General features: G+C 35.4%; 1 protein-coding gene across 1 annotated transcript; it reads right to left on the reverse strand.

Annotated features, from left to right (window-relative positions):
* Positions 1 to 4,570: 4,570 nt before the first annotated feature.
* On the reverse strand, positions 4,571 to 7,655 carry LOC145814178 (uncharacterized). Its single transcript, XM_082910703.1, has 4 exons — positions 7,581 to 7,655; positions 7,394 to 7,500; positions 5,406 to 5,732; positions 4,571 to 5,315 (listed from the first exon to the last, which is right to left on the reverse strand). Exons 3-4 carry the CDS (start codon positions 5,730 to 5,732, stop codon positions 4,701 to 4,703), a joined length of 942 nt encoding a protein of 313 aa, XP_082766829.1. The 5' UTR covers positions 7,394 to 7,500; positions 7,581 to 7,655; the 3' UTR covers positions 4,571 to 4,700.
* Between the last annotated feature and the right edge of the window lie 12,536 nt (positions 7,656 to 20,191).

Genomic DNA, 20,191 nt, shown 5'->3' on the forward strand with positions numbered 1-20,191 from the left:
TCTAATTGACTATTTTTTTAGAGTCCGGATCCTCTAGAGTGATCCTGTGAAGTGATCCTCTAGAGTGATCTTTGATAGAGCGACACGTGTCTCATTAACGGATCCAATGGCTGAGATGATGCCTATACAAAACGACGTCGTTTTGGTACCCAAAAAAAAAAAAAATTTCAGAATTTCAAATTTGCAGATCGAGAGAGAGAGGATGAGGAAGAAGAAAGTGGATTTGAGGAAGAAGAACCCAAGATTGCTTCCATGGCGGCGATCGTCATGAGCCTTCAACGAAGGCAATGTCCTCTCACGCGCCGCCGCAAATTTGTTCTGCACCTTAAACACAACATTCGCCGACACCAAATTTGGAAGCAAAAAAAACAACGAACCCAACACCACCAAGCATCCTCTTCTGAGATCCATCATTGTAGTATTGTATCCCACATATACAACTATAAATACACATACAAATCTGAATCTGAATCAAAAATTGATTTGGGTTTTTGTTATTTTTTTCAATTTATATATGGGTTCGGAAAAGAATGGGTTAGTGGAAGAGGCGGAGATTGAAGGAAGAAATCGCGTCCGCCTCGGTTGGGTCGGTGAGAGAGAGAAAGAAGACGAAAGCCGAATGGGAACAAATTGGAAGATGAAAACAAACTCGATCTGCAAATTTGAAATTCTGAATTTTTTTTTTTTTTTTTTTTTTGGGTATCAAAACGACGTCGTTTTGTATAGGCATCATCTCAGCCATTAGATCCGTTAATGGGACACGTGTCGCTCTATCAAAGATCACTCTAGAGGATCACTTCACATGATCACTCTAGAGGATCCGGACGCATTTTTTTATCTTATTTGGTTACATCCTATCCATTTTTTTATCACGTTACACCATTTTTGTAAAAAAAGTTAGAAAATATAGCCTGCGTTTGGTTGTGTTTTGTAAATGTGATTTGAGAGTATGAATTGTATTTTAAATTTATGGGTTGTAGAATTATGATTTGAGTGTAGAAAATTTGTTTGGTTATGATTTTTAAATAGAGTTTTGAATTGTGTTTTGAAGATGTATTTTGAATTATGTTTTGGAAGTTTGATGTGACATGTGAAAGGTGAAAATTTGTTTGGTGATGTGTTTTGAAAGTAATTTTCAAAACTTAATTCAATCAATAATTTATCATCAAACACACAACTCATATATCGATATCGATATCTATATTTTTTATCAACAATAATAACCAAACTATTTTTAAAATACTGAAATTAAACATTGATTTTTTTTGTCAATTATTTTTTTTTAGTAATTCTTTTGAATAATTGTGATTCCGAAATAATTTTTTCATTTTAAAATAAACCGATGTCAATTTTTTCTGCCAATTAATTTTTCTATCAATTCATTTATAAAATACGTTTTTAATTTTTTTCTAACATTTTGTTAAAGTCAACAACTTTTGAAAATACATATTAATAAATAAGGGATAAATATACTAACTTTCATATTTTAAAATACAAATCATAATATAAATCTTACAAAATATTATCAATTTATTTTTCATTTATTACATTTTTTGTAATTTAGTACAGATGTGTAACAGAGATACACTCTATTATTGTCCACGAAGAGCTCATATAATTGTAGGAATTGACATGTGAAATGACCATTATGCCCCTCTGAACTTAAATGAGAAGTGATGATATAAAACAAAATACAAAGGGTAAGATCGTAATTTCACTTACTTAATATATACTCCCTATTATATAATAGCTGTGTTCTAGCTGTGTTCTAACACTGATGGAAAGAAAAAGCAGAGGACGCATGTGATGAAGATTTGAAAAAAGTAATAATATTATATTTAACAAATAAAAAAAAAAAAAAAATATTCCTACAATTATATGAACCTGACCCTTCTGAACCTCACCCTTCCTATTAAATCTGAACCTCCTTCTATTTAACGCACCAACTTCACCTTCTCGGAAGCACTTTCTCCAGTTACATCACAGAATTAATTTAGACAAATAGAAGATATCCACCATCTGGTTAGGTCCTCCTTCTCCACTTCCATAATTTACAGGTGAGATTTTCATGCCAGTTCATCTTCATATTTGGTTCAAACATGAGCTTCAGAAATTCAGACATGAGCTTCAGAAATTAGCTTCACTGAAGGGGGAGGGGAGGATGACCGGCCGGTCATCCCGGCCCAGTCACTTTTCATTTCTGTTCCATTTTCATAAATCTGTTCCATTTTCATTTGTTATATTTTTTGATATCTGTTTTAAATTTTTCGCACTATCATTTATTTTTCTAAGTATCAGTTTCTAAGTTCTAATAAACTCTATGAATCAAACCCCAATGACAAATATTATTCATTATGATTTTTTTTTTTATACAAATCTGTTTCTTTGGAATCTGCCTAATTAAATTTTGTCACCAAATTTTTTTATATTTATTTTTTTCATAAAAAAAAGTTTGTATGCATAAAAAGATACTAATGTTTGATATATTTTTCATTCATTTTTCTTACCTCTCGTATATTTTAATATACATTTTTCTTTCACTTTTACAGTCATCATGCCAAGAACAATCATGCCAAGAACAAAACGAACCAGACCCGAAGTTGGTGAATCGTCAAACCCTGTACCACCACCACAGCAACAAGATGATGGCTATCCAACTAATGATTTTTATTCATATCATTATGAACAAGCCAATGAACATTTCATTCGTCGACCAATTGTTACGGGGAGAAACGTAAAACTACCTTCTCAATATGATTCACTCTTAATTGGAAAATTAGATACAATGGGATGGTTACCATTAAATAATTTACCAAGTAAGATATATCCCCGTCTTGTACAATTATTTTATGTTCACTTGACAGCGGGTAACCAACAAAATGAACCGTGGAGTCTTACCTCTTATGTTAAAGGGAAAAGAATCACACTCTCTCTGCGTCGTTTTGCACAAATTATTGGAGTCGAAACAGGAGATTTACAATGTTATTTTCAAAATGAGTCTGCCTTAGAAAAAATTGTTGATGATGTCACTCAGATTTATACCACAATTTGTGACAATCGATTTAGCGGCACTAATTTAAAAGTCAGCCATTTAAAACCTCACCTTCGTATTCTCCATCGATGGATAGTTGAAAATGTCACCCCCAAAAAAGGACATTATAATATTGTTGCATGTTTTCAAGTTTACTTGTTATATTGTTTTGAAATTGGACAAAAATTAGATTTATGCTTTATATTACTAAAAGAAATGATGGTTGCAAAATTGGATACTCTGAGTGGCCGGTCCCTACCTTTTGGAGCTTTACTAACCATAATTTTCAAAGCCCATGATGTGAACCTTGAAGATGAAGCATGGATCAGAATCACTTCACCAATTTCTGAATATACACTGACCCGAGCTGGTGGTTCTGACACGTTGATGGGCTCTCTTAATCTTCAAAATGAACCAATACCTGATGAGGAAGAACCCCATGACAGTGCCATGCCACCAAATGAACAACCCCGTTACTGGACAGATTATTTAGCCTTGGAATAAGAACGGTACAATCAGCGCCTACAATGGGAACAACAAATGGCTAATCAGCTCAATACACTGGGTACTCGGTTTGATGAATTTGGTACTCGATTCGATGAAATTGCCACCGCTCAGAACTCACTAATTCATCAATTTGGTGAGTTCCGCGTAGACTCCGAGAGACGTGCTGAACTGACAAGGAACCGCATTGATCTGATTGACCATCGAGTCACTCAGCTGTACCATCAGCATTTCCCTCCACCTCCAACACCACCTGATAAGGATGCTTAACTTGTTTAAAAATCATACGGTTGTTATATTTTTTTCCCTTATTTTTGTTTTGCTTATTTATTTGGTGAGTTTTGTTGTGATTGTTTTACTTTTGTTATTTTGTTATAAACTTTCCTATTCACGTAATGAATAAGAACGAGGGGTTTTTTTTGGAAGCATTTAATTACACAGTTATAATGTTAATAAATAGTATGTCATACATGTCTATGAAAACCTTCATTTCAATAAAAAAAAATAAAAATTACACAATTATTAAATAATTTGTGTGCATCAATTAATAGAAAAAATGAAATTAATGTTCTGAAATTAAATACAACAACTTATAATTTAATAATAAACATGTGTACTAAAAAAAACAAATATTTAATAATAAACATTCTTTTTTTTAATGAAAAGGGGAAAAAAAAATTCAGATAAGCAAAAAAAAATATATTTAATAATAAACAATCGGGGGATATAAAAAAGTAAAATATAATAATTATTTTATGTTATTTAATTTATTATTATTATTATTCTTATTATTATTCGTTATTTGTTACACTTTTAAATGGTGAACTTATCACCACCACCACCTACCACCACTAACCATCCACCTGCCACCACCACCCATCACCACCCACCACCCACCTACCACCACCACCCACCACCCACCACCCACCTACCACCACCACCCACCACCCACTTGCCACCACCACCCACCTGCCGCCACCACCCACCTGCCACCACCAGCCACCGCCACCCACCACCCATCTGCCACCATACGAACATAGAAAAGGAAAGAGGATATGATGGAATGAAAAAAATAAGAATTAAAACCAAATCAGGGATAATGAAATGATCAAACAGTTCAGCCAAGAAGATTTGCTAACACAAGCAAAACAGGGATAATCTCAGTTCACTGCAAAGCGAGGATCATGGCTAGGCGCAAATGGGTAGGAGTGCGCATGAAAAACCTTCGCCATTCCTTATCCTTGAACAGTGTCAGTGCCCTAACGTACTGCAACGGTGGTATGTCCCCAAGCTCAAGCAATGCATCTTGACATGCATCAAGGGAATAATCATCACCACCTGCACTTACAGCCTCAGTCTCATGTTCTCGTGCACGTGAATGTCCTGTTTTGGCTTGTACATAGGATGTGAAAGCAGCACACACATCATCAAACCCACTTGACCGTGACTTTTTGGAACGGCCACTGTCAGTCTGGCTGGTTGCAGGGCCTCTCTTGTGACTTTTGCCCTTTGCTGGATCTATATACTCATCCCCGAATAAGTCAACAGGAATGGCCTCAGCAGCATTACTCCCACCAGCATTACTCCCACCAACGTTACTCCCACCAGCATCAACGTTCCAAAATTTATTTAACATGTCGTCTTCTTCTTCTGAGTCAAGGGGTCCTTGTGTGGATGCACGAGACAGGGCCCCTGTAGCACAACAATTTTCAACAATTTCTGCCATTTCCTGAAAATATTCAAACCCTTTTGTCCTAAACTTCTTCACATTTCTGCTAGCCTACAACAAGTACAAAACAAGAATTAAGAATTGTGTATATCATGAAACGTTTAAAATAAAATTAGAAAATAGTACAGATTAATGGAAAACCTTATCCCAAAATTCATCGGGTGCAACAACAGTGCCTATAATAGGATCCCATCCCAGACCAGTTTGTGCCTGGAGTCGCTTGAATGTCTGGTAATCAGCTTTCAAGCGCTGATATTTTTGGCGCACCTTAACACCTGTATACCGAAATCCATATATGTTGTGCAACTGATTTGCATAATGATTCCAATGCCTAATTGTCCATGAAGTAGTACGGCCCGTTGTTTGATTGTTTCTAACCTCATCTCTCAACATATTTATTAATTTCGTTTCAATTCTGGGCGTCCACATTTTGGTGTTCTCATTGTCATCGGAATTATTTCCATCCATCTATAAATATACAAATTATATTTAAACTAGTTCGGGATGTATATACAAGCAGAACAAAGTATTTTAAAGAACACTGCGATGGATATACAACAATAACAGTGCAAAATGATTTGAAGGAGAACACAGATAAAGGAAAAAGTACAGATTATTTTATTTCAAGGAAAAAAGTACGTAGCAGATTAATTGAATTTAAATAGCTGAAATATAATCACAAAAAAAAAAAAAAAAATTCAGATAGCAGAAATATAACCACAAATAATAAATAAAAAAAAATCGACTTTTATAAACCCAAAACCAACTTTTTTTCCTGTGTCCCAAACGACCCCTTGCAAGTAGTCATGGAAAATACATTTTTTTGTTTTATCAAAAAAAATTTTGCATAAAAAAAATTTCGCTAAACCGTTTTTTTTTAATTCTATAAAATGTAATTTCAACCACTAGAAAGAAAAGGAGGGTAAAGTATGGTATGAACTCGATCAAAACAAAAGTATGGTATGAACATTTTATTTATTTATTTCTATAAATTAAAATATGACTCAAAATAATAAAAAATTAAAATACATACATAAATATTCTAATATGTTGAAAAATTATGAAAAAATATAATTAATTTTAACATAAGTATATTGACTTATCTTTTCATAACATCAAAATAAAAAATATTTTAATGTAAAAAAGATAACATTATTATTTTTTCGTTTTTAATTCATATTCATATGAATGATAAATTATTAATAAAAAATGAAATGCTATAAAAATTAAAAACTTTACTATATTTTGTATAAATCTTATTTACCATATAAATAAATAAATATAGACATATATATGTCTAAATGGTAATGTAACAGTAGCTATCCCTGGTTTTAACCGTGTGTGCCAGCGCTAGGGGTGTCTTTGCTCTCAAAGCCTCAAAATTCAGTTAACATTGGGGTGTCTTTGCTCTCAAAGCCTCAAAATTCAGTTAACATTGTGTTTAAATAGTAGGAAAGAAATCAGTAATTTTTTTTTAATTAACAATCAGATAAAAAAAAATTTAATATTGGTTGTTAACAATGTAAAAAAAAAAAGCTTAATTAAAAAAAACACAATGTTAACAATGTTTTACAAAAAAAATTAGTTAACATTCAATGTTTAATAATGTGTTTAACATTGTGTTATATTGATTTGAATTCAAAACAAATCAGTATTGGTTGTTAATTGAAATTAAGAAAAAAAAATAGTAAAAAAACCGGTGGGTTCAAACAGTTCAGGGAGGAATGGTGGTTCAAACCATTCAGGAATGGAAGGTGGAAGACAAAGCGGCAGAGAGGTGGGAAGACCGCGTGGTCGACCGGCCGGTCGACCGGCCGGATGACCCGGGGGACGACCGGCCGGGTGTGTATGTTCACTGCCACTATACATTTGATAGAAGAAAGGTTCAAACCGTTCATAATTTCAAATAACAACCGATCTGAAATGGAAAATACGACATACCAAATTCTGATAAACCATTTACGAACTGATTTCAACTTCTCCAAAATCATTTATACATAACAGATGAATGATTTACACTATTTTTGAAGAACAAAAAGTTGAAACAGTTGATCGACTCGTTTGAAATTATTTTCAGATAACAGATGAAGGATGAAGGATGAAGGATGAAGGATGAAGGATTTATTTACCAGATTAGTGGGAGTTGAATAATTATCGCCGGTGATGGAATGTGTATACTGATTGAACGAGCCACTGTTTGCTCGTCGAATTCGACAATAAATTTGATAAATTTGACCTGAAAAAAAAAATTAGAATGAATTTTTCAAATAATTTCCCTATAACAAAATATGTGAATAATTTTGTGAATAATTTCACCTCGCAGTCGTCGTTGATTGGTTGCCCGTAATAAGAATCGTCCGCAACGCACAAATCATAACTCAGTTGATTTGTGAAATATGATACGAGTATGAAGCGGGTTGGATAGATTCATTATTTATAAAATGAGTCTGACCTCTGAAACTCTCTGAAACTCATCCGTGATGAATCTGAACACTGACAAGTCGCCCGTGATAAATCTGAAGGACAGGTGTAGATGAGGTTCACGTGAAAGTTGGGAGATGATGAACAAGGCAGAAACGTTGAAAATGAGATATTTGCTACCAAACAGATTTTGAAAATGTAATTTGAATTAACACGCGGAATCAATTTTTGAACATCGTATCCAAACGTCATACGCGAGCTCACATGTTGAAAATTGATTTCAGTTCACAACCAAACAGAGCCATAGTCTGTTTGTTAAGGTTTATGTTTTTACTTTATATTTATAAAAAATTTATAAATTGATTTTTGTTTATTTTTTATTTATTTTTAGAAAAATATAAACTACAAATGTGTTTTGGTAATTGAGAAAATATTTTAAAAAATTTAAAAATACAAAAAAAAAGTGAGAAATAGCAAATGGCGGCGGAAGACGGTAGTGGAAAGTGGTGACGGTGGGTGGTGGGTAGCGGGTGGGTGGTGGTGGTGGTGGGTGAGTGGGTGACGGTGTCGGGTGGTGGGTGGTAGCGAGTGAATGGTGGTGGTGGCGGCGGCGGGTAATGGGTGGCGGGTAGGGATGTAATCGATTCGGTACGGTCGGTATTTAGATAAAAAATTACACTGAACCGATAATGTCGGTTTTATTATTTTGAACACCGATGCAAACCACTTCTCCCATCAAACCGCACTAAACCGAAATCGATTGAAACGGTTTGGTTGGTGCGGTTTAATCGGTTTAGGATTTTTCAAATCATTAATCTATATAAAAATATTAAATTAGTTATTTGTCTACTATTCAAACATATCCAATCCACCCATTTAATACATACTTTTCAATTCCTAAATTAACAAAAATAAAAAGAAAAAAAAAGTTTGAAAATACTAAGGTTCCAAGAATAATGAGTTAGAGTTAAGATTATGTATAATAAGAGTTTTCAAAATTAGGTTATAAAGATGATAAGGTTAATTAATTAAGATTAATAATTTATTATACTCGTTAATATCATTATATAATTATATATATTATAAATATAATATATATTGAAGCGGTCGGTTTCGGTTTAAATCGGTGCACAAGGTGTTTAAACCGATACCGAACCGAAAATCGAAAAAAAATCAAATTTAAAAACCGCACAGACCGATTCTTGTTAAAAAACAAACCAAATATAGCCGATTTAGTCCGGTTCAATCCGTTTGGTCGATTTTTTTGATTTTTCTTAGATCCCTAGTGGCGAGTAGTGGGTGGTGGTGGTGGCAGGTGGGTGGCGGATGATGAGTGGTGGTGGGTGGTGGGTGGTGGTGGCAGGTGGGTGGCGGATGGCGGGTGGTGGTGGGTGATGGCGGGTGGGTAGTGGTGGCGGGTAAGTGGCGAGTGGGTGGGTGGTAACGAGTGACTGGTGGTGGTGGGTAGTGGTGGCAGGTGGGTGGTGGGTGATGATGGTGGTGGTGGTGGTGGTGGTGGTGGTGGCAGGTGGCTGGTGGCAGTGGGTGGCTAGTGGTGGCAGGTGGTGTATGGTGGTGGCAAGTGGGTGATGAGTGGTGAGCGGTGGTGGCAGGTAAGTGGCGGGTGGTGGTGGCGGGCGGTGGATGGTAGTGGCGGGTAGCGGGTGGTGGGGAGTAGTGGGTGGTGAGTGGTGGTGGCAGGTAGGTGGTGAGTGGTGGTGGCAGGTAGGTGGTGAGTGGTGCTGGCAGGTGGTGGTGGGGGGTGGGGGGTGGGTGGTGGTGGTGGAAAATGGTGGCGGGTGGTGACTAGTGTTGGGTGGTTAAAAAAAAAAAAACTCAAAACTCAAAACGGAAACACATTTTTTGTGTTTACATTTTTTAGCTACATTTATAAACTGAGACCACTGATTTATAAATTAAAAATTTACAAAACAACTTTTTATTTGAGTTTTTTAAATTTTCATAAATATAAACAGAAAACTGAAAATGTAAGTGTTACCAAACGGCACCTAAACAATCCCTTAGTTTAAAAGATGGAAACCTTTTCTATTCTATCCAACTCATATTTTTTTTTTAATTATTTTATTAAATCCTATTTGAAATAAGAAAACTAACCCTCAAATCCTTCAATACATTGCAATTAGGCCTGAAGTCAAACACGATCAAAACACTCCTCTTCAAAACATTCCATATTTCACTCCCCAAATCTTTCCTTCCCAAAACCCTCACCATTGTAGCAAAATCTCCCAAACCCTAGGTTTCACATTGTTTGTCATCTCACCATCGCTGGCGATTGGAAGTTCACATCGATTCACCTTTACGAACGTTCGCATTGAACATCCCACCATTCAACCGTGGTTCGTCTATGGTTGCCCACTGTTGTTCAACCACTACCGACGATTTGAAGAAACAACTCTGCAAAAGTTCATATCGAGTATATCATTATTATTGATTGGTTGTAATATGCTATTGTTTCGTAATATTGTAGTTATTTTCCCCCCTTTTGTGAATGTTGGCCTTGTTAGTATTGTTGATTGTTGATGGTGATCAAATAATTAGAATCCCTAATTTTTTTATTATTTTCCCCCTTCTTTTTGGTTTAATATAAATTTCTAAACAACTGATGTAAACATTTATATCATCTGGATATCATTTTTGTCGATTGGTTGTAGTATGCTATTGTTTCGTAATATTATAGTTATTTTCCCCTCTTTTGTGAATGTTGGCCTTGTTGGTGCTGTCGATTATTGATGGTGATCAAATAATTAGAACTACCAATTTTTGATTATTTTCCCCATTGTTTTTGGTCCAATTTGAATTTCTAAACAACTGATGTAAATATTACATCGTCTGGTTATAATTCTTATTGAAAACAATCTATGTGAATATTTATACTATGTATTTAACTTTATTGTTTTGCCATGTGTTGTAATGTATTCATGTAAACATTCACATTTAACGTATTGTCAAGTTGGTCGACATGTATAATTGACCAGAATGAGGAACAAACATAAGCACCCATCATTCCCCCCTCTCTTTTTGGTTCAATATGAATTACAAAACAACTGATATAAACATTTACATCATCTGATTATCATTCTTGTTAATTGGTTGTAATATGCTATTGTTTCATAATAAGCTTCCTATTTTTTCCCTTTATATGAATGTTGGCCTTGGTATTGTTGATTGTTGATGGAAATCACATAATTTTTGATCCCCCTATTTTTTGTTCAAACTAAAATAAAAAACAACTGATGTAAATATTTACATTATTTGGTTGTTATTCCATGTGAATATTCACACCATATATTTAACCTTGTTGTTTTGTCATATGTTGTAATGTGTTCATGTAAACATTCACATCCACGTTGAATATATATTATTCCACTATTTACATCACGTATAGTTTGCACTTGTTATCATTTACCATTTAAAATTATTAATAGTAAATTTGTTTGCAATTGAACAAACAGATGTTACCCAAAGATTTCATGGTAAAAGAAAGATTCTACAGTTCTACATCAAAGACAAACCCGAACAACAAATAGCTCCAAAAAAGTGAACATGAAAAAAGTCAACTACCGATCTAATATAACTGAGTTGGTGAAACTATTGAAGGGAACAAAATTTGCAAAGGGCCAATTGTAATGCTTGAGAAAAATGCCATTTTGGCCTTTGTTTGATTATTTGCTTAACACTAGAGTTGACCTCAATCATTGCATGAATATTGACGATGTCATTGTATGCGTATTGAAAACGTACAAGCTATCCACTAGGAAGTTTTACATTAGGAAAAAGAACATCCAAATTTTTAGAAGCGATGTATCACTCATTTTGGGGGTGGACTGTGGCATCAAGCCAATGGACATATCTCATGATACCAAGCCAACAACCGACATCATACATTGAAAGTACAAGGATGTCAACCAGTTGAGTGTACCAAAGATATGCAAAATTCTCAATGAAGCATTGGCGGGAACGAAGAATAGCGACAACGAAGAGGTTGCAAGATTGGTCTGCATGTATGTATGCTTAAAACTGTTCTTCTCTGTATCCGAAAAAACAAGTGGACAGGGATTCTATGCACACACAGACTTGTTAGACAATATGCAAGAGTATGATTAGGCTGAAAGCACTCGTGCAACCCTCACGGAGTCAATAGACCAAAACTGTCGAACACTAGAACGAGTCACCTGATGCGTTATGTTATTAATGGCAAGTATCGAAAATATTATTTTATATGTAATATTGACATTCACATCAATTTGACAAAATAATGTAAACATTCACACCATATGAATGTTTACTTTATTTTAATGTATAAATCATAGGTAAAATTCACATCATATTATCCCACATTGTGAAAGTTGACATCTACCACTAGTTTTGTCATAGTATTGGTTATGTAAGCATACCGCCCTCGTAATGCCCACCAATAGACCACATTTGGGGGTGTTTGTTTGGGTTTTTTTGAGCCAACTTATGGCTTCTGGCTTTTGAAAAGCTATTTTGAACCGTTTGGTTAAGCTTATTTCAAACAGCTTCTGATTCTAACCGCTTATTTTAAGTCAAAAAAGTTGATTCTGAGAAACTGTTCACCCCTTACTTTTGATTTTCAGTTTCTGCTGTGGACATGTTAATTTACGGTTATACTCTTAGATTTTTTTATTTTTAATTTTTTTAAAAATAGAAAAAGACCCAAATGGACTATAGAATATTATTATTATTATTTTTTATGAGAAATGTAGACAAGTGGTGAATAACAAAAATAAATATTTATTTAAAAAGTTACTTCACAACTTATTTAACAAACACTACTCAGCAACTTAAATCTATAATCCAACAGCTACACCAAACAGATTAACAACTTCTGATTAAAGTCATAATCTATAATCTGTTAAGTTATAATCTATAATCTGTTTTAACAGCTACTGTCACGACCCAAACCTGCCCCTGTAGGTTTAGCACTGTAACCGGCCAGTAATCCGTGGATTACCAAAGGCCTCAGAACAGATTAGCAAATAATAAGGGGCTGCGTAAGCAATAATACAAAATAGACAAGGTCCAATGAGTTGTGATAACGTACATGGGACAGAACATTTCAAAACTTACTTATAGATATATAAACATGCCAGTCTAGATACACAATATTTATAAAATATTTACAGAAGTGAACTTCCCGAGATCTGACTTTACAAATAGTTACAGAGACTAGCATGAAAACAAAAAAAAAAAAAACAGCCATGGCATTAGACTTCGATCGGAACCTCCTCGGGAGACACAACGGCTGGCTGACAAAAACAGTACCAAAGGCCGTCAACTCTGGCCTTGGTCATGTGCCGGCTCACCTACATACATAATATAAACTATGAGCGAGAGTCTAGTGAATAATAACAGAGTAAAGGGGTTTTATGAATAATGTCCATCACAAATTAGAATCCAGTATTTAAATTAGAACATATTCAGATTTCAAAACAGATATAGATTCAGATACACACTCATGTTCACATTCAGATTTTGCATTAGATCATACGTGGTACACCCATTAGCTATCAGATCAGATTGGTCCAGAGACCCACATACATAGTTGGTACCAACGACCATAAAGGCCCATATCTTGCGCGCAAGCCATGGTATTATTACCCCCAGGCAAGGGCTACGTGCAGATTGGCCGCAGTATTGTTACCCCCGGGTGAGGGCCACATGCAGATTGGCCGCGGTATTGTTACCCTTGGGCGAGGGCCACATGAACTAAGGGCGCTACAAATACTTTTCAAAAAATTAAACATTCATTCACCATTAGTAAGATAGCATTTCAGAAAACAGATTATACCATACCAGTCAGAAAATACTTAGGTTAAACATAACTTTATAGAATTATTTCTCACAGTGGGTCATGAGTCAGACAGACAGAGTAAACTTGGTCAAACGATATGTGGCACGTGACCTACACAACACATAACAGATGCACACTTGAAACACACGTTCTAATTGTACAAAACTTATTTCATTGGCTCTTAGTGTGTTTCTAATCTCTTACCCTCACTATAGAGTCTTAAACATGGCCTAGGAATGCTTAGGATGGAATGAGGATGCAAACATGCACTTTAAAACACTTTTCAAAATTTTCAGAAAATAGGGGTCTCGTTCGAGCGTGGCTTTCTACGCTCGAGCGGACATGCAGACAAAGGATCTCCGCTCGAGCGTAACTTCCTTTGCTCGAGCGGATTGTAAACTACAGTAAAAGTACTGAATGCACAAAAATCACGCTCGATGGGTGCTCGATCCACGCTTGAGTGCAAGACACAAGTCCTCGCTCGAGCGTGCATTCCCTCGCTCGAGCGAACTGTAAACATGTGAAAAGTACTGGATACATGCATTTCACGCTCAAGCGTTACCTTCCACGCTCGAGCGGGGTTCATGTATTCAGATTGTACGCTCGATGTAACAACCCTCATACTGTTTACCGATTAATGACTGATTGATTACCGATAAACATCGATTACCGTTAAATTGAGCTGATTATGACTGATAATTGGACTGATTAAAAATGCTGAACTGACTGACTGGAAACTGGAACTGAACTGACTGAGTATATACGTTTGAATTGCATTCTATCTGTTGATTGTTTATTTTATCTGTTCATGTTTGAGCGTTTAATTGAAGGCCTTATCGGCGGCCGAATTAGTAACCGATTGATGTTTTATGATCGTCATAATTAATGTAATTTTATGGTATATCTATTTGAAAATTGATTAGGTATGATTAGATTAGATTAAAATAAGCTAATTAAAGAGTTAGGCTTAATTACCTTAATGCCACTTAAGTGGCCCACTACTTGAATCATCTTTGAGCCTCATTACACTCATTCATACACGTTCCATCAGCTCATTCCTTAGACTCAACCGACCAAGATAGAGAGTGAGAGAGAATTGAGTGGATCTTGAGTTTATTGGTAGAATTGCTTGAAGATTGAAGTGTGAATTGCTAATTTGAATCTCTAGACTTGCATTCAAGAAACCTAGGTATGAATTTCACCCTTTTGACTTGTGTTTAAGTTGATTCATGCATGGTTCATGTCCAATTGTAGAGCTAAGTCATGAATTGGTTCATTGATGGTGAATTGAAGCCCAATCTTTGCATGCATGGTAGTATTGTTGGATTTTGAGTTGTTTTCATGGCAAAATGTTACATGCATGTTCATGTCTTGAGTGTAGTCCATGATTTCATCATGTTTTGAAAAGAGTTAGCTCCTTAGAGCATCAAATCGAAGCTTTGAAATGGTTTGAATTCATGCATGTTTGCATGTTCATCTTGTGCTTGAAAAATGCTTTAAATTGAGTTTGAATTAAACACCCTTGGGCTTTGATTTCTTAAAATTGAGCTTTGAAACATGTTATTCTCTGCGTTTATAAATGTTTTCCCGAAAATGGGCCCAAGAGGATTGGTTTTGATGCTTTTGAGCTTGGTTTTGAACCTGGAGCTCGAATCTGGGATTTCCAGATTTCTGTCGTCCACTCGAGCGGGGTGAGTGCCGCTCGAGCGGGAAAATCGAGCTTCCAGCACCTTGCATTGTTTTACAGTCCGCTCGAGCGGAGTATTGGGCGCTCGAGCGGAGTCATGTCTCAAGCTCGAGCGGGCGTCGAGCGGGGATTTCACCCATCCAGTACTTTTACACTACGCTCGAGCGGGAAAGTTTACGCTCGAGCGTGTACCTTTGTTTGCCTGTACGCTCGAGCGGGGAAACCTGCGCTCGAGCGGGACTCTGTTTTTCCGAAAATTCTGAAAATGTTTTCTAAGTGCGTCTTTGCATCCTCATCCCATTCTAGGCATTCTTAGGCCTAATTTAAGGCATCTTTTGAGGATATAGATGTAGAACACACCGAGGCATTAGGGATTAAATTATGTTACCTCCCAACTGTGTAGCTTAGTGTGTTCAATCTGTTAACTGTGTAGGGTTGGCGACTGGGGAGACACGCTCTAGCATACTGTAGCCCGAACTCTGTGAGTAACAATTGTGTAAAGATATGTTCACAAATGATTATTTTTTGAACAACTGAATTGTGCTGTTTCTGAACTGATTACTGTTAACTGAATGAATGTATGTCCTTTATTTCTGAACTGTACTGTGGCATCCTTAGCACCTACTGTTTACTGTTACTGTTACAATGTTACAGAGATCTCTGTCGGTTCCCTCGTTGGAACCACTACTGTCTACTGACTGATGGCCATCATTACTGTTCGGTCTTCTAGACCTACTGTTTACTGTTATGCTAACGGATGTACCACATATGACTGTTTACTGTACTGAACAACTGAATGACTAATTGAAATGAACTGTTTTCATACTCTAAGGACATTCATTCTTAACCTCTTTACGCCCTATGTTATTCACTGGGCTTTAGCTCACTGCTCATATATATATGTAGGTGTTCAGGCACTGGACCGCGGCTAGGAGCGTCAGGGTTACTCCAGTTTTGCCAAGCCAGCCTATGTGCCTCACTGCGAGGTTCCGAGCCTACTGTTAAGGCTTAGGGGTGTTTTAGATTTTCCCCTTCTGTACTGTCTTACTGTTCTGTATAGACTGAATGTTTATCGTACTATTATGCAGGGATTAAGTCCCTAGTCTGACTGATTGTAAGTATTGTGCATACTGTTCTGTACCGTTTTTGTATGAATGTATGAAAAATCTTTTTGGCATACAGACTGTCACAGCTCATTGGGCATTGTTTCTTTACTGTATTGGCTTCCGCCAGGCCCTGTACTCTGTTTTACTGTACTACTGTTCTGCAGGCCTTCGGTAATCTCGGATTACTGGCCGGTTACGGTGCTAAACCCATAGGGCCGGGTTTGGGTTGTGACACTCGAGCGTAAAGTCTTACGCTCGAGCGTGGGTCCAAAATCTGAAATTTCCAGATTGAACCTCCAAGCTCAAAACCAACTTTTAAAGCATCAATTTCGATCCTCTTGGGCTAATTTTCTGGAAAACTCTTGTAAACTCATAGTATAACATGTTTTGAAGATCAATTTGCTAAATCAAAGCCTAAAGGTAGTTCAATTAAACACAATTTCAAAGGAAAACTTCAAGAACATAAGTTAAATGTATCATGCAAGAATCTCCTAGAAACCAAACCCTCCAAAATATGATCAAACTTGATAATTTGATGGACAACAAGATAAATGACCATAATGTGAGTGAAATTAACACATGCATGGAAGAAACTCTTGAAATCAAGTTCAAAATGTGAAGAAATGCGCATGCATGCATGATTTACTACCCAATTCAACATTTAAACCAATTCTTGACTTAAATCTTCAATTTTGCCATGGATCATGCAAGGTATAACTTCAATGCACAAACAAGAAGGTGATTTTCCTACCTTGGGTCTAGAATTCAAAGTCTACAAGCTCAATCTTGCAAAATCCTTCACTTCTTTCTAATTCTCTAGGTTAATCTCTTGTTGATACCACTTCCTTACCTCACTATATCTCTCTCCTACATTTTTGGTCTAAAAAACGACTGAGAAAATGATGTAAAGAATGTGCTAATTGAGTCCCTAACAAGTGTACGGGAATGGCCACTCAATGGCAAGTTAGTAATTAAAGCGACTAATATAGCCCAACATTATTTAGTCGAGTTTAATCGTACCAAATCAAATTTTAATTAAACCTACCATAAAATCACATAAAATCTAACTAACATAAAACATTAATCAATTTCGGAATCGGGCGCCGATAAGGCTTTCAATTCACAGTTTAAAGTCAAAGACATGAACAGACCATTTTATGGCAAACAGATAGAAACACATAAATAATGCACATGCAAATAAATCCCAAATCCATCATAATCTTCTTCAAGGCATAATTAAGTGCGAATTAACATTAATTAGAGGTCGGGGTCATTACAGCTACACCAAACGGGGCCTTTGTATGCCAGATGTGCATAACCGATGAGCCCAAGATCAAACCAAGCCCATGTAATAGCAGCGAGCAATAAAGTGTGGGCCCAACCACTAACAAACAATAAGCAATCACCAATCCACACCAAATAGCGCAATTACTGTTGAGCCCAAATTACCCAATAGGAACAAGAGTTTGTCGCGACCATTAAAACAAGCCCAAAGTTTACAACCATGTGATAAACAAATAGCCCAACATGAATTACAACCCACCAGCCAATCCTAGCTTACGTGGAAGGACCCAACAAAATAACATAGCACAACAAAACAATAATACCAAATCAAATCTTTATTCTAGACAATCCATAACCCAAAGAGCTTTAAGAAAACTGCAGCTTGAAGTCCTCAAATGCGTGCATCATAGAAGCAAAATGACAAAATCTATATAAACTATATATCTTTCTCAATCAAGCAAAAAACAACCCTGGTAGAAATCCATGGGCTCTACGAAGAGGAAGCTTTCTCTCCCTCCAACTGTTGATTGTTTTATATTAAATATGATTGAATAATGATGTTTTTGTTTGTGGCTTATGTTTTGTTTGTTGATTCTCTATTTAAAAGTTAAGTAGAATTTTGTATTGGTTTACTGTGACAATATGTAATCTATCTATTATTTATTGACACTCTTTTTAAATTAATAGTAAAATCTCACTATATTATAATATTATGTTTTATTGTTTTAATAATTTTTTATTCAATATTTTTACTTGCGGCAGTAATCGTTATAGTAACTATTGTGTTTAATGATGATATGGTATTTCATTATTAAAATGTACAAATTTTACAGTAAAATTTATTGTAAATCAGAGTAAATTTTTACTATGAGATGGAGTAAAATTTTATTATTGACAATTAGTTTTGATAGTAAAAAATGTATTATTTTTTTAAAATAATTTCATGACTAACATGGATCTTGTTTAATCGATTTCAACGAAAGGATTATAAAAATATTAATTTTATTAAAAAGCGACATCTACATCAAAAATTATATCATTATAAAGTTTGAAATATTAAATTAGTCATCAAAGATATTTTGATAATAATGGTGCGTTGGCCGTTTCAAAGAAAAATTATTGTGTTTATCTTTGATGCATAAAAGTTTATGGATTAATTGGTGAATAGACCAATTTAAAAAGGGTGCAAGGCATTAGATCTCAGGAAAAAATCTTTGTTGATCAAAAGGCCATTTGTTGGTCAAAAGGCCATTATCTGTTGAATTTTTATTTTAATCTATTTGTTCAAATCTTTTTTTATATATTCAATTTTTTGAATCTATCTATTCAAATTTTTATCTATCTGTTAAAATTCACCAAATCTATTTTTTTAATTTTATTTTTTGTATTTGTTGGAATTCACAAGCTTTGTTTTTCAAATATGTTCAATTTTTTTATTATATTTGTTCAAATTCTGGTACATACACAAATATATAGATAAAGGGGAGAGAGAGAGAGGTCCTACTTGTCAAAATCATTTTTTATCTGTTGAAAGAGAAAATCAGATCTAAGATCACACAAAGACATCCATTCAAGAAAAGATATCAAAACTCAACAAACATGCTCCAAATCTACCACTCCACATAACTTTTTTAGGGTTTGGTCAAATCACAAAAAAAACAAACCCCAAAAGCAAAAGTTAAAGAAATACAAACTATTAGTTTTTTATAAACCCTATAAATTACATAAACACACACATAGTCAACACATTTCCTCACTTGAAGTTCAATTTTCTGCATAACCAAATTGAAATTCAAACCAATTGCCACAATAATAGTATAATTTCAAAAAATAATAATAATAAAAAATTATTTTCCAATTGTAGTTCAAAGAAAACCCTAATCTGATACCACAAAAGCAAAGTGCAAGATCTAAGACAAAGGCGATGAAACTCTAGTGAAAAGCACCGTTGTGGAGCTACAAGACTTTTCGTTGACAGACAAATCACCAATCTTCGTAAACACCGCATGAATCTACACAACCACAACTCCAATCAACATTAAGATCACTATATTGAGAGTCATATCAGTCAATAAGAGGAAAACGATCATGAGCACCAATAACACCACCATCACGATACGGTCGTCGATAATACGGTTGTAAATCACCGACGACTCATCTCGGATTGTGACCAAACACCACGGTAGAGACATTCTAGGGAAGTTTCACGGCGAGATCGTCGTCGATCTAGCGAAGTCGTTCACATCGACGACGTCATCCACGGGATCAAACGATTATTGGTGAAGATGAATCCACATGATGGAATAGTTGTTGGTGAATAAGAAAGAGAAGATAAAGAGAAAAGATCATGAGAGAGGAAAGATAGTAGGTTTGGGCGGTGAAGAGTAGACAAAAGTTGCAAAGAGAGAATATATAAGAGAGGAGAGAAAGAGTGGGTTTGGGAAAACTGAACAGATAGTCATTTTGTATAGGACTATCCTTCTGGACTTAACAATGTCCTTATGAAGTAATAATTTAGCGCCTGGAATTATATAGACATAAGAAATTCAAAATTAAATTTATGGACTGAGCGCCCAAAGTTTTATTATGAGAG

This window comes from Camellia sinensis, unplaced genomic scaffold, assembly GCF_055761805.1.
Source record: "Camellia sinensis isolate YWXY unplaced genomic scaffold, ASM5576180v1 Unanchor1, whole genome shotgun sequence".
NCBI classification, from domain to species: domain Eukaryota; kingdom Viridiplantae; phylum Streptophyta; class Magnoliopsida; order Ericales; family Theaceae; genus Camellia; species Camellia sinensis.

What these genes read in the sequence shown, in the direction of transcription:
- LOC145814178 (XM_082910703.1), bottom strand. Translation starts at nt 5,732, where the DNA reads ATGGATGGAAATAATTCCGATGACAATGAGAACACCAAAATGTGGACG. An exon ending in CCGATGAATTTTGGGATAAG is followed by an intron (nt 5,316 to 5,405) that starts GTTTTCCATTAA and finishes TACTTGTTGTAG; the next exon opens with GCTAGCAGAAATGTGAAGAA.